At 36.7% G+C, this 14,909-nt stretch overlaps 2 protein-coding genes across 4 annotated transcripts; one reads left to right on the top strand and one right to left on the bottom strand.

Moving 5' to 3' along the window:
• Nucleotides 1-2,880: 2,880 nt before the first annotated feature.
• LOC103344339 (mitochondrial ATP-independent inner membrane protease subunit 1a-like) lies at nucleotides 2,881-7,094 on the bottom strand. 3 transcript variants are annotated; one of them, XM_089049196.1, is made up of 5 exons: nucleotides 6,893-7,094; nucleotides 6,528-6,752; nucleotides 6,286-6,396; nucleotides 5,784-5,871; nucleotides 2,881-3,596 (listed from the first exon to the last, which is right to left on the bottom strand). In XM_089049196.1, exons 1-4 carry the CDS (start codon nucleotides 7,034-7,036, stop codon nucleotides 5,809-5,811), a joined length of 543 nt encoding a protein of 180 aa, XP_088905322.1. In that variant the 5' UTR covers nucleotides 7,037-7,094; the 3' UTR covers nucleotides 2,881-3,596; nucleotides 5,784-5,808. The 3 variants fall into 3 exon arrangements, with proteins under 3 accessions (XP_088905322.1, XP_088905323.1, XP_088905321.1); XM_089049197.1 differs by having other exon boundaries at nucleotides 2,881-3,588; XM_089049195.1 differs by lacking the exon at nucleotides 2,881-3,596 and having other exon boundaries at nucleotides 5,568-5,871.
• A 394-nt stretch (nucleotides 7,095-7,488) lies between these two features.
• On the top strand, nucleotides 7,489-10,541 carry LOC148918495 (putative beta-D-xylosidase 5). The gene is given in 9 exon segments (XM_089049194.1): nucleotides 7,489-7,959; nucleotides 8,189-8,494; nucleotides 8,584-8,753; nucleotides 8,838-8,871; nucleotides 8,873-8,957; nucleotides 9,053-9,205; nucleotides 9,208-9,273; nucleotides 9,388-9,783; nucleotides 9,924-10,541. Coding segments are annotated over 9 exon segments (2,298 nt in total). The 3' UTR covers nucleotide 10,541.
• Nucleotides 10,542-14,909: the final 4,368 nt, after the last annotated feature.

Below are 14,909 nucleotides of genomic sequence, written 5' to 3'. Positions count from 1 at the left end.
TTCTTCAATTTGATTTGGCTAATAAAATACTTGGGTTCAAAATTGGATTCTAAGGTGAATTGTCTGCTGAGCATCCGATTTTGAAGAGGAAGAGCAAGGAGAGGGGTGGCACAGATTGGGGGTTATGGGTGTTTGGGTTGGGGACGAAGGGTTGTTGGAAAATTCTTTCTTTCTTTCTTTTTTATTTTTCTAATTTTATTTTAAAAGATAAAAGTTAAGTCCAACTGTAATAAAGTAATTAATTTCTTTTTAAAAATGGACACATGTTGAAATTTGAATGGGAGTATCATATGCTGACGTGGTACATCCGTACTATTCTATAATTTCTCCACAGGAGTGGTCGAATTAGATATTGTAGGAGATTTTTTTCCTGATTGAATAATAAATTATCATTAAAAACTAATAGACCCCAATGCAGGCATCGGTGACGTCTTTAATAAGCAGGTAATTAATTTCTAGTTTTGATATTTGGATTTCATTTGGGAATTTTCATTCCTCAACTAGAGCCTATTGTTTTAGTAATCTTTTGATGTTTTTATTAACAAAAGGTAAGCTGTTTATTGATTTCTTGAGGTTCAAGCATAGAAAGTTTTAGTTTAAAGAGTAAGATTCTTTTACTTCCTAAAAGAACAACTCAACTCTTATAAAAGCATGGCTATGCTGTTGAGCCTTTTCAAATTTACAAAACAATCTTTATTTTTCAACAACAAATTGTGGTTTGTAGCCGAGTTGAAGTTTTGTTCTGCATTATGGCTGAGGTATACTTGGAGAAAACGAGCCAAAATTTGAAGGTTTGTGACTTTACCACTATTCTTTTTTCTATAATACGTATTTTTTTCAATTAAATCAATATATGTGTTTACGCGTCCCCAAATTCTATGTGCTCTTCCTGTCCCCTGCCTATGTTTCCTGTATTTCTTAGCTTCAGTTATTGACAACAACAACAAAAAAAACCCCGCAAATAGTATTCTCCTATTTTTTTTCTTATTTCTTATTTCTTTTACTCAATAATTTTTTTATTTAGGGATGGGGAACAACAAACATCGTTGCAATCTCTAATGAAGGCTGCTGTGATGCAATATATGTTGCTGTTGATACGAGGGCTACAAGTCTTGAAGATGAAGGATTTATAATGAAAGAGGATGCAACAAAATTTTTCTATATGGGGAGTTGCAATGTATTGGCAACTATGGCGGGAAATTCCGCGGATTGTGAAAATATGCTAAGTAGTTTGAATGGCGTAATGGAACGTGCATGTGAGACAGTAGTTAATAATGGCATCCATTGTGCACCACAAATAGCCCGTACCTATATTCGCTCGTGGGAAACATGCTCGACACCGTATTTCTCTCAGTGGTGTACACAATATTTATTTCAGGGTTCTATTCTTATGGTTGGATGGGACGCAAGTGGTCTTCCTTATATATATATGACATTAGTCATGATGGAGTGCATTACAAAACCAAATCCGAAGTTTGCAATGGATTTGCGAATGGAAGCGGTGGTGATAAGGTTTATGAATACTTAAATAATTGCAATATAGTAGTCCAAAGTTCAAATGAATTGTTAGCAAATGTGACAAGGGCTTTATTATTTGCAACCCTTTTTGATGAAAAGAGCAGTGGATATCTCCGCGTGTTTAAGGTAAACAAAACAGACACTATAGATGTATATCGACGATCGGTTTTGGAAGCGCTTTCTGATCATTACGATGCCTTAGCTAGTTATCTTCGCAAGTCATTGTTCTTTCTCTTTCCCACTAAGCATTACAAGTATACACATGAACATAATGTGAATGTGGACAAAGTATTCAGAGAAATATTTCCAGAAGATTATGTGCAGAACGTTGTCGTAAAGAAAGGAGAAGAATACACTGTAAGACTAGTACATTTTAACAAGCCAATTGATGAACTATATGAGCAGCTGAGAATAGAAAATCTTGAACGTGATGTAAGTCCTCAATTGGAAGCTCAAATGGAACAAGTTGGCCTGGAACAATTTCAGAAGGGACCTGTTTTGTTTGGTATGCCGACACAGATGTTGGTGGCAGGTTTAATAGACGTGTTGTGCGTCTAATATTTTGTTTAGAGTAGTCATTTGTTTCATTTTGTTTTCTTTTTGTGTAATCACCGGACATGCACCTCATTTGGTTGAGATGATTGAGCCTTTCTTAAGTCTTCTAGTAAGTAGTGTGTTCATGTAACGATATCATACTTATTTGGAATTGAGTTAGTGCATATTTTGTTCTTAGTCTAAAAGCTTATTTTTATTTTGGAATTGACATATAGTTCAAAGACCAAATGTTCATTGGATGTAGAGGTACTCGCCTAATCCTTCAGGACTTAACCCAGTCTTTTTGTACTTGTATCATTCCTATTCTCAATAAAATGTTGTCGCCTTTGTCTCCCAAAAAAAAAAACACACAGTGGACAGCCAGCCAGAAGCACTAAAGCAAAATTAACACCATACAGGCGAGGAGATAATAATTTCCATTCACTAGATGGTATTTAGCAAAGGCAACTGAATATGAAATTGTTCAGCAAGCAGTTTTACCGATAATATATACAAGATTGAAAAGGTTTGGCTGTACTGATGATATGAATCCAATATAGACTAGAACTAGATGTCCGAAGTCGTTCAATATTTCACGTGTTGTTGATTGATGCATTATGCAACGCAACCTAAAATAACATGAAGCTTTATTTTGCCAGACCAAGCCATTAATTTATACAGATACAGCTTTTTCTAAATGATAAAATGAACGAGCTTTCATTAACCACAGAGAAAGTTTGAATCCAGTGAGTGCTTAGTTAAAGAGTTCAAATGAACCTACATATAACAAATATATAAATGAGTCCTGAAATTCATGGTCCAACTAAATAAGAAAAAAAGACAGATACTTTACATTATATAAAGTATGTTTGAAAATGGTACTTAGCGAAGGGGGTAAATTTAAACTACAAGAAGAGTATAGAAGGATAGAATAAACACAATGTTCTTGAACAATGTATGACTAATCAGCAACTAGTCACGGACCTGAGATTACAATACACAAACCACACACATACAACAAACAATTATCAAACCCCTGCAGACCTAGAAGAAAACTAGGTGAATTTAAGCATTCAAAAGGACCCGTTAATCTAGGTATCCTATGTGCTAGCAACAACAGAAAACAAAACAAAGGCTATCACATCCTGCACTGTTTCAATTCCTCTCTCAATCTAAGTATCCAACTCTTACGGCCAGGTCGTGGAACTCTTTGATCCTCAAGACCCTCACATCCCAACAATTTCAGACTCTTCTTCAATCCCATCAATCAAAGCCTCAGCTAACCCATAGCTGTAAATTTGTAATTACAGAGAGATCCACCGCCTGTCCTCCAACTCGGAAGCACCCCCAGCTGATGAATATAAAATAGATGAATACTGAGGCTACCTCAACAAAGACAACAAAAAAATGACAAAATAGTTCATTGCCCTTTGGAGCCTTTTCTCGAACAGATCTAGCAGTTGAAGGGGTCACAATGCTTCCCTCAGATGGCGGATTCCGGTTTTGCGGAGGTCACTTGACCACCCTTCTGCTCCTCTGTGGATCTGCCAGTAAGAGGTTTAGTGGATGTTGGACTTTATACGAATTAGTCACATAATGATTTAATATAATATTTGATTTGGAACTGAGGAAGTAAAAACTTCATGCAGCTACAGTTGAAGTTAGCAAATGAGACAGATAAGGAACTCAACTCTTAGGAATTCTAAGTGTGGTTATCACAAGATTAGCCAGTCAGCCCGTTTACTATGCTATATATCCTCATTCAAATACGTACTGCTAACATTTAAAAACTTCATGTAGCTACAGACTACAGTTGAAGTTAGCAAAAGAAAAAGCACCGGTATAAGGGTCACCATTAAAAACAACATAAGGATAATATTTCCTCTCGTGGCTCGGGCAATCAGAAGCCATGTGCTCACCTAGCTTCCTACATATTGAACAATCCTTGAGGATTGCACGTCCTAGGCTTATGCCACATTTGGCACAACATGAGCCTCTAAAGTGGCGGCAGCCGCAAACCTTGCAAATGACCACACAACCACTGTCAACGATTGCTTTCTTTGGGACATCAGATTTGTAAGGGCAAAGGTGTGTAATGTGATCACCCACCTTTAAACAATACAAACATTCACATGTGTGCAATTTGTAGATTCATTGTTAAATACAACAAAGGCAATCAATATAATTATTTATTATTTAAAAATATAGTGAATGAATGAAGGTGTCTTTCTTTTTCTCTGTAAAATCATTAAGACCATGTGGGTTTCAAAAGCTTCATCAGCAAACCAATCCCTTCATGATTTACTGCGACTTTTAAGGTGATTGAATTGAAAGCAAATCAAGGGCTATACACATAATATAATATTGCTTTATTTTTGTCCTTTTTTTTTGAAGCGATCAAGAGCAATATACATGAGCACAAAACTATCTCATTCCAAATTTCCATCTCTCTCTCTCTCTCACATTATAAATTAAACAACTTGAAGAATCATCATAACAAGGCTTCTGAATTCTATTGATGAAGTACTATCTTCAGTGATCTTGACTGAGTGGGGAATTATATTCAATAGAAAGTTCAATTTGAATATAACAAAGTACACAGAAAGCAGCTGCAGTCGTTAGAACCAGTCAAGTAAATTTTTGACCTCTTGAAGAATCTATCCACATAAGGGCTCCTTTCATATTTGAAGAAGATGGTGCTGGCTTTTGTTACACTAGGTAATGGATAAGAGACAAACCCCATATCTTGTATTCTACTTATTAATTAATCTGCAATTTGTGTCATAAATCACAGCACTATATTATTGTAAAATACTATATTACATAGTTCTTCTCTTATCCGGATGTCCGGATTTTCTAACAGTACGGACACATTGTTGCAGCTATATTTCTTGCATCTAAAGCTTGTTTTGTATACCCACTGATGCTCATTGAAGCATATGAGTACAAAAGACGGGGAGGAAAGCTGAGAAAGGAAGGAAAGCAGGGGGAAGGATTTTAGCCTTGCTCAGGTAAAATGCAGTTCTGGGCAGTATAATTAATCTCACAAGTTTCTTTGGGGAGTATTATGACAATGATTTAAATGCTTTGTCCAAAAAGGTCTCTCTTTTTGGCAATAACTCACAAGACATTTTTGGGGAGTATAATCTCACAAATTTCTTTGGGGAGTATTATGACAATGATCTAAATGCAGTTCTGGGCAGTATAATCTCACAAGTTTCTTTGGGGAGAATTATGACAATAATCTAAATGCAGTTCTGGGCAGTATAATCTCACAAGATATTTTTCTCCAGAAAAGAAAAATTCAATGGCAATAACTCAAATGTGGTTCAAAATGTCCGTGAACTATCAATATTGTCACGCCCTTAACTGGAAAGGTCTCTCTTTCTCTCTGCTCTTTGCTAAGACTATCTTGTAAAACTTCACATCAACTATTTATGCAGAAACTAACTGACTGCTGATACAACAGGAAAATAAGTGGCCCTATGAACATGAAAAAGAAACGAGCTAACATCTTGACAGAAAGAGCAGGGGTATTAGAAGATGCCCATTACTCAACCACTTATAATACTTGAAGAATACAGGTTTTAATAGCCGTGCACATGAAAGTATCACAATTAAACCACTTTTCTTGATAGAAAAAGATCATTCTACAAACAAGCTTCTATATTCCCTATAAACAGCAGCTTCAAAACAAGATTCTGCAATTACATTACATATGAGGCACTAACCGTGTGCATGCTCAATAAGCATACTTCATGAGACAGAATCCTTCCCTTTGTTTTGCGCCAACGATCCAAAATCTTTAGGTGGCCATATCTAATGACAAAAAATGATCAAAGATATGAAATCTTAGTATTCTTTCTAGTAGTAGAAAATAGAAATACCAAAAGACAGTTCATTGTTCACATCCATCAGACTTCAGTACTACCAGTAAAATACATATTTTCAATCTTCCTTGGGAGAAAGGTAACAGCAATCACTTATGTGTATCTCAACGCTTGCAAATTTTTACCACAACTTAATTACTATTTGAACTTTTATTGAAGCTCCACATCATACATTTTTCTCCAAATCATACCACTCATAAATTCAAAGGCATCCTTTTAACAATTCCACTTGAAAACCAACATAGATGTGTTCCCTTATGCTTAGAAAGTCAATCTAAAACCAATGTAAAACAATGTATACGCAAATAATTCAAATTGAGCTGCAAGAAGAAAAGATTCTCACCCTCCAAAAGACTCTGCCTTGAAGAAGTCCATAAGGAACATGCCCAAATTTTCTTGAATCATTTGACTCATAGATGTTGTCTCCCTCTATCCAAACATGCCCCTTTGGAACCTAGTAGCACCAACAACAACAACAATATAATATCCAAAATCCCAAAAAACAAAAACACCAACATTCAAAACAAAAAAACCAAAACCCATACAAAACCAACACTACAAGCTTGAATTGGAACATTGACATACCACAATAGTCTCAGACTTGTCACTGTTTTTAGGGTCGACAAAATATGTAACAGACTGGCCTTCCATGGCTTTCAAGCGCTTGGTCATGAACTTCCAAGGAACCTCTGGGGACTGTACGAGGACAATGTCCCCAACACCCAGTTTTTCGAACCGGGTCGAGATGCGTTCAGCCAAGCACAAATTTCCAGCCAGGCCGAGGGTCGGGAGCATGCTGGGACCGTAGGACTGCATACATGGAATCACAACCCATTTCATTTCTCTCTGCTCATTAAGCTCATTGAATTCAAATCCAAAAAAAGAAAAAAAGAAAAAAAACCAAGAGAATTGTCTGAGAATGAGAGAGTGGTTCAGTGATTAGAACTTACCAGAGTGACAGTGAAAAGGTGAGTCTTGGTGACTTGGAGGCAGCAGAGAAACTTTACCAGTCGTGGAACGACGTCGCTTACTTCTCTCCCTGCGTTTTTAAATGCCTCCGAAGCCAAAAACTCCCTTATGTATCTGGACGCCATGGGAGAGAGTACAGAGGCATATACAGAACAGAAGGTTGAAGAGAGAGAGAGAGAGAGAGAGAGTCGTGTCTTGAATTTCAGTGCTTTTTTGAGCTTTTCGTTATGGGCTTTAGAATCAGCCCATGTTGAACTTTCTAATGGGCCATCATGTCATACGTGTTTGTAAATTGTATGGATAAAATCTGGACGAGGACAATTCTTCAATCAAGGGAGTCGAGGGAATTTACTAACTACTCACTCTCCGTTGAGTTTGTGTTATAGTTCAACTAAAATACTGGACGAGATTAGCGTTGACATGGAAAACAGAATTGACCACGTAGATAGGAAATTGTCAGAAATTTATGGACCCACGTAGATAATATATATATATATATATATATATATATAGGTTGGTTGGTAATTCCCACAGTGATGTATCATCACCTTCACCTAGCTAGAGGACTGGAGCAAGCATGTCTAGCAATATTGTTACTTTTCTAGTTTTCTTCTTCTACCTTGCTTTCTTTGCCATTGTTTCTCCTGCTAGAAGAGTCCTTCTAAACTCAAAAAACATTGCAGCCTCCTCCATTGATGGTGGTAGCAACTTCACCTATGTATGTGATCCTTCATGGTATTCTAGCCTTGGCCTGGACTTGTCATCCTCTGCCTTCTGTGACTCTGAATTGCCGTATGACGTTAGAGCTAAAGACTTGGTGGACCGGATGACATTGATGGAGAAAGTGAAGCAGCTTGGTGATGGTGCATACGGGGTGCCTAGGCTAGGATTGCCTAAGTATGAGTGGTGGTCTGAAGCACTCCATGGTGTGTCCAATGTTGGTCCGGGGGCTTATTTTGATGAAGTGGTTCCGGGTGCAACGAGCTTTCCTCCTGTTATTCTTACAGCTGCGTCGTTCAATCAGTCCTTGTGGAAAACCATTGGCCAGGTATAGCTGCATGTATGCTCATACTGCATTATCTTTGAAGAAGGAAAAAAAAGGATTTGCCTACGTTTTTCTTTTATGTTGGTTGCAGAAGATAATGTTTTTTGTCTTATTATTGGTTAAGATGGAGAAGAAGGTAACATCAAAGCATCAGCAAAGCTGCGACAATTAACAAGCAAACAAAAAGAAACCGCACACATTGATTGTTTGTTTATTTGTTTGTCCATTTCAGGCTGTTTCAACAGAAGCAAGAGCTATGTACAATCTAGGAAGAGCTGGGTTAACATTTTGGAGTCCTAACATTAACGTAGTGAGGGATCCGAGGTGGGGAAGAATCATAGAGGCACCTGGGGAAGATCCTTATGTTGTCGGCGCTTATGCTACTAATTACGTCAGAGGCTTGCAGGATGTTGAGGGCACAGAGAACGTCACAGATTTAAACCTTAGGCCTCTCAAAGTTTCCTCATGCTGCAAGCATTATGCAGCCTATGATGTTGACAACTGGCTTGGGGTTGATCGTCTCCATTTCGACGCAAGGGTGAGTTTTGATTAATTTCTTCAAGAGCTAATTTGATGATTTAAGCTTCTTTAATGTTTTTTTTGTTGTTGTTCTTTTCGGCCGAAAAGGTGACAGAGCAAGATATGGTGGAAACTTTCCTTAGACCCTTTGAGATGTGTGTTAAAGAGGGTGATGTTAGCAGTGTAATGTGCTCTTATAACAGAGTCAATGGCATACCCACCTGTGCTGATCCAAAGCTTTTGAGAGACACCATTAGAGGAGACTGGGGGCTTCATGGGTAACTTAATTAATTAACCCTAGCTAGATTTCTCTTCCTGTACATGGATTTAACTGGTTCCTTTTGTTTTTTTACGTCTTGCAGATATATAGTCTCGGATTGTGATTCTATCGATGTATTGTGATTCTATCGACGTAATGGTGGATGACCACAAATTTCTTGATGACACTAAAGAGGATGCTGTTGCACAGGCATTTAAAGCAGGCTAGTCCATGGCTTGTCAAGTTAATTCTTCAATTGTTTGAGTTTTCAGTTATAAATATAACTCAATTAATTAATTTCCATGTTAATTAATATAGGATTGGATTTGGACTGTGGAGTCTACTACCCCAATTTCACCCAAACTGCCGTGGAACAAGGAAAGGTGAATGTGGGAGACATAGATAGGGCACTCAACTACCTTTATGTTGTGCTTATGAGGTTAGGGTACTTTGATGGAAGCCCTACTTTTAAATCAAAACACTAGCCGTCGTCGGGCCTCATGCCAATGCTACCGAAGTTATGATTGGAAATTATGCAGGTATTGACGATATAATTGTGCTACATGTAGCATTACTCTTTACATTATGTAGGTACTACATTTGAACAATAATGTGTACTAAATAAACATTACACACTTCCAATTTATTTGTAGGTGTTCCTTGCCAATACAGATCACCTATTGATGCTTTCAAATCCTACGGAGAAGTGATGTATGAAGTGGGATGTGATGTAGCATGTCAAAATGAGAGCTTGATATTCCCTGCCATGAGAGCCGCAAAGAAAGCTGATGCAACAATACTTGTGGTGGGATTGGACTTATCAGTTGAGGCAGAGGGCTTGGACAGAGTGGACCTCCTTCTTCCTGGTTACCAAACTCAACTTATCAACCAAGTTGCTCAAGTCTCAAGGGGTCCAGTCATCGCCGGTTGCGTCGATATCAGCTTTGCCAAACAAAATGATAAAATCAAAGCCATCTTGTGGGCTGGGTACCCTGGAGAGGAAGGTGGCCGCGCCATTGCAGATACTGTTTTCGGACATCACAATCCTGGTAAGTACACGAAATATGGTAACAGGAGCACAAATTTAGACCACTTGACATGACTGTTAATATCTTAACAAACATTTGATAATTTTGTCATGTCAGCTAACGTTGTCTAACATCTCACATATATGTTTACTATTTTACAGGAGGAAGATTACCTCTTACATGGTATGAAGCTAATTATGTGGACATGCTACCCATGACATCCATGCCGTTGAGGCCGATCGATAGTCTAGGCTATCCCGGTCGTACCTACAAATTCTTCAATGGCTCCACAGTCTACCAATTTGGCTATGGCCTTAGCTACACACAGTTCAACTACACTCTAAAAGCTGCAGATAGATCAATGGATATTTTGTTGAATAACACGCAACATTGCCGTAACATTAAGTATGAGGATGAAGCATCCAAGCCACCTTGCCCTGCAGTCCTTGTAGATGGCTTGTATTACGAACATGATTTTTCGGTTAAGGTTGAAGTGAAAAATGTGGGTAGAAGGGATGGAAGTGAGGTGGTGTTTGTTTACTCAAAGCCCCCAGATGGTATTGTAGGCACACATGGTAAGCAGATGATTGGATTTGAGAGGGTGTTTGTGAAAGCTGGACAAAGCAAGGAGGTTTATTTTGTGTTTAGTGTTCCCAAGGCCTTGGGAATTGTTGATTACACTGCTTACAAGCTTTTACCATCAGGCATGCACACCATCATGGTTGGAGATGATCATGGGCTCTCAATCCCTCTTCAAATCAACCTTAAGACCAAGTAGACTGAAGTGGTAGTTAATTTGTTGTTAATTTGTTGTTAATCTTTCTCTTCTATGACATATATCCTCATTGAAATACGTGCTGCCAACATTTAAATTTTTAAGAAAAATTCATTACATTACTAGCAGTAATCATTGGAATTTGGATCTGTCTACAAACAATCCAAACAAAGTCAGTTACAGCTTAATTTCATGAATTAACAAAGGCATGCAACCAACGTCAATTATTACTTCCCAAAAATAATATTCTTCCTATAAAAGTATTTTCAAAACTCTGCATTCTTTACTCTTTCAATGGAGCATACCCGAAAGAAAAACCACCGTATAAGGGTCGCCCTTAAAAACAACAGAAGGATAATATTTCTTCTCGCCACTCGGGCACTCATAACTCATGTGTTCACCTTCCTTGTTACATATTGAACAACTCTTCAGGATTGCACGTCCTTCACTTATGCGACATTTGGCACAACATGAGCCTCTAAAGCGGCAGCCGCAAATCTTGCAATTGACCACACAACCACTGCCAACAATGGCGTCCTTTGGGACATCAGATTGGTAAGGGCAAGAGTTTGAATTGTGATCACCCACCTTTAAACAATACAAACATTCACCTGTGTTTAATTTGTAGATCCATTGTTAAATACAACAAAAGCAATAAGTATTGTGAGCCCATGACAGAGAATAACAACAAATATGCATAGATATTATATGTCATAAGAAGTGAAAAAAATAAATATATGATGAAACATATGTAAATAGAGAAGATAAGCTTCAGACGCATTTATTTATTTATTTTCTGACTCTATAATCAATAGAGTACCAATAGGATTAGCAGGGAGGAGGGAGGTGTCTAATTTTTTGTTTTCTTTTTGTCCATAAAATCATTAAGATAACAAGAGGTCTATCCTAGTGAAAAAGGACCATGACTTGTAGACTACTTCATAGTGTGTGTGAGAAACACACATCTACTTGTGGTATAGACTAACACTTGTATTAAAATAAAAAAATTCAGAAGCATACCAATAGAACTCTTATCCACCGGTGAATCAGCCTTGATACCTGTTTGCAGCAATAACATTGTTAAATACCAAAAATAAAAAATAAAAAATAAAAAAAGAGGGGGTGACGAGTTAAAAAAGTCCTATTTTCGACGTGACATAGAATAATAACAAATACATAGAAACTATGTTGTAAAATAGAGAAGTAGCAAAATTTTTATTTTATCTTACATTATTTTTCTCTAAAATACGATTAGGAGGGTATCTAGTATGTTTTTTTTTTTCCTTCCTTTTTGTCTCTAAAATCAATAGGCCAACAAGATCTAGTACAGAGAAAAATGGACTTAACTTTCAGACCAATAGTCTCTGGTTCGAAATTGTGTGTGAGAAACTCAACTCTAACTTGCAATTTAGACTATCTCTTGTATTCACGAGGAAAAACAAAAGCATACCAAAAAAAGGATTCGGAGGAGGGGTCCAGTCCAGTTGAAAATAAGTCGAAAGATCTTCAAGGCATTGTTTCATGGCCCTTCGTTCTTCAGCCTCGCTATCTGTTTGCATGCAATTAAATGGTTAAATATGAAAATAAAAAGGAAAATAATGGGTAATGATGTCAAAGAAGTTAAAAGGAATGACATTGATCCAATCAAAAAATAACTATATTATTAAATATCGACTAATCATCATGTACACACCAAAATAACTTGGCTTGAAAAAATCATCTTCAAAAACCAATTCAAAATTTTTGAACAATATATATCCTCTAATTACACCTACAAGAGTAAAAATTAAAATAACACTGTGTCTTTCGGAAAGACACACAAAGCCCAAGCAAATTTCATATAATCTTCCTCACAAACCAGAAAAACAAAAAACAAGAGCATAAAGGAGCACTAGGACATAAGGTAAAAAGAAATTTTCATACACAAAAACTGAGGCATAAAATTGAAAGCCCAAATAATTATATTGCAGATAGTCTTGGTTACCCTTGAATTAAAAGAAAAAGGAAAAGCATACCGACATCAAGGATCACAGCTTTAGGGGGATCTGATTCGCGATAAAGGTCCTTTACGCCGCGCCTTATCGAGCACCTCCAACTGGGAATCCAATTTCGGCTCTCCAAAGATGAGACGTAGTCCATGGCTGGCTGTGTTCTGTAGAGCTTGGGGTTTGGCTTTGCGTTTGTGACTTGTGAGAGAAAAAAATGACGGGTTGTTTGGTGGTTTGGTTTGGGTTTAGGGTGAATTCAATTGCGAGAGAATGAAAGAAGGGAGATGAATTCTTACTTGTTATATAGGCGTGGGCGTGCACCACAAGTCTTTCTCAACCGACCATATTAATCAATATTATTTTTCTCCATTTCAGCATTGATTGAATAATAAATTATCATTAAAAACTAAGCAATAAACAACTTACTCTCTAAAATAACAAAAGATTACTGAAACGCTAGGCACTAGTTCAGGAAACGAAATCATGAGAAAATCAAAACTAGAAATAAATTCCCTGCTTAGTCAAGACGTCAACGATGCCTGCATTGGGGGTCTATTAGTTTTTAATGATAATTTATTATTCAATCAAAAAGAAAAAGAAGAAGGAACGGTTACTATCCTTTTTCTCCATCAAAACTAGAAAGAAAATAATGCCCTTTGCTGTAATAAGCAGGACATTAATTTCTTCCTAGTTTTGATTTTTCGTTTCCGCAAGTAGCGTTTCAGTTTTTCTTTCTTTGGTTATTTTGAGTCCCAAATAAAAGGAAGTTAATGATAGTAAATGCCATATTAATTTCTGTCGTTTTTGCCATAAATGCCATATTAATTTCCTTTATTTGGGACTCAAAATCACCAAACAAGATTCCTGTTCTAGTTGAGAAGATGAAAATCCCAAACGAAATCGGAAAATCAAAACTAGAAATTAATGCCCTGCTTATTAAAGATGTGTGCATTGGGGTCTAGTAGTTTTTAATGATAATTGATTATTCAATCAAGGCTGAAATGTAGAAATATAATATTGATTAACTTCCTTTTATTCAATCAAGATGCGTGCATTATTTTCTTTCTAGTTTTGATGGAGAAAAAGGATATTAACCGTGCCTTCTTCTTTTTCTTTTTGATTGAATAATAAATTATCATTAAAAACTAATAGACCCCCAATGCAGGCATCGTTGACGTCTTGACTAAGCAGGGAATTTATTTCTAGTTTTGATTTTCTCATGATTTCGTTTCCTGAACTAGTGCCTAGCGTTTCAGTAATCTTTTGTTATTTTTACCAACAAAAGGGTAAGTTGTTTATTGATTTCTTGAGGTTAAAGCATGGAAAGTTTTAGTTTAGAGAGTAAGATTCTTTTACTTCCTAAACGAACAACTCAACTCTTATAAAAGCATCTGTTGAAGTTTTTCGAACTTACAAAAAACTTATTTTTCTTTTCCAAAAAGAAATTGGTGATTGTATCCGAGTTTGTTTTTGCATTATGGCTGAGGTATACTTGGAGAAAACTAGCCAACAGTTGAAGGTTTGTAACATTACCACTGCTCTTTTTTCTATCATACGCGTACATGTTTGAGTTAAATCTATTATACGTACTAGTTACACGTTTATATCTCTTGAACCCAAATCCTGTGTGCCCTCCTCTCCCCCTCCCTATGTTTTTGTCATCTGTCCATCTAGTTAACCAGCTAATAATTCTGTTAACTCATATAAGAAAATTAATAAACTATATTACTTCCTATCCCTTCGTCTTCCCAGGCCATCAACTTGGTGAAATATATTGTTTCCTATCCTAATCAATAGCATGAGAATTCAATCTAAATTTAGCAAATAAATATTATGAACACAAAAAGCCCAAATCTGTATTATCCTTTGGTTTATTCATATGTTTTATGTTTCTTCTACCTCTCGGTTTATTCATCTGTACTATCCTTTGGTTGTTGTTCTAGTTGATGTATCTGTTTGTGTCTTTCTTAGCTTCAGTTATTGACCAAATAAAAAATAAAAAACCCCCCAAATAGTATGAGGCATATTCTCCACTTCTTCTTTTTTCTTATCTTTTTTTAACCAATAAATTTCAAATTTTTATGCAGGTAGACGGAACACATATTGTTGCAATCCCTAAGGAAGACTGCTGCGAGTCAATATATGTTGCTGTCTGTACGAGGGCTACATGTCCTAAAAGGGAAGGATTTATATTGAAAGACGACGCAAAAAATTATTTATACATGGAGAGTTGCAATGTATTTGCAACTATGGCGGGAATTTCTATGGATTGTGAAACTATGTTAAATTTTGTGAATGGCGTAATGGAACGTGCATGGGAGAAAGTAGTTAATAATGACATCCATTGTGCACAACAAATAGCCCGTAACTATATTGGCTGGTGG

The sequence above is a fragment of the Prunus mume genome, linkage group LG3 (assembly GCF_029339155.1).
Source record: "Prunus mume cultivar Tortuosa linkage group LG3, ASM2933915v1, whole genome shotgun sequence".
Taxonomy (NCBI): domain Eukaryota; kingdom Viridiplantae; phylum Streptophyta; class Magnoliopsida; order Rosales; family Rosaceae; genus Prunus; species Prunus mume.
Note: the sequence above shows the minus strand (reverse complement) of the source record. Positions and strands in the feature narration are given on the sequence as shown.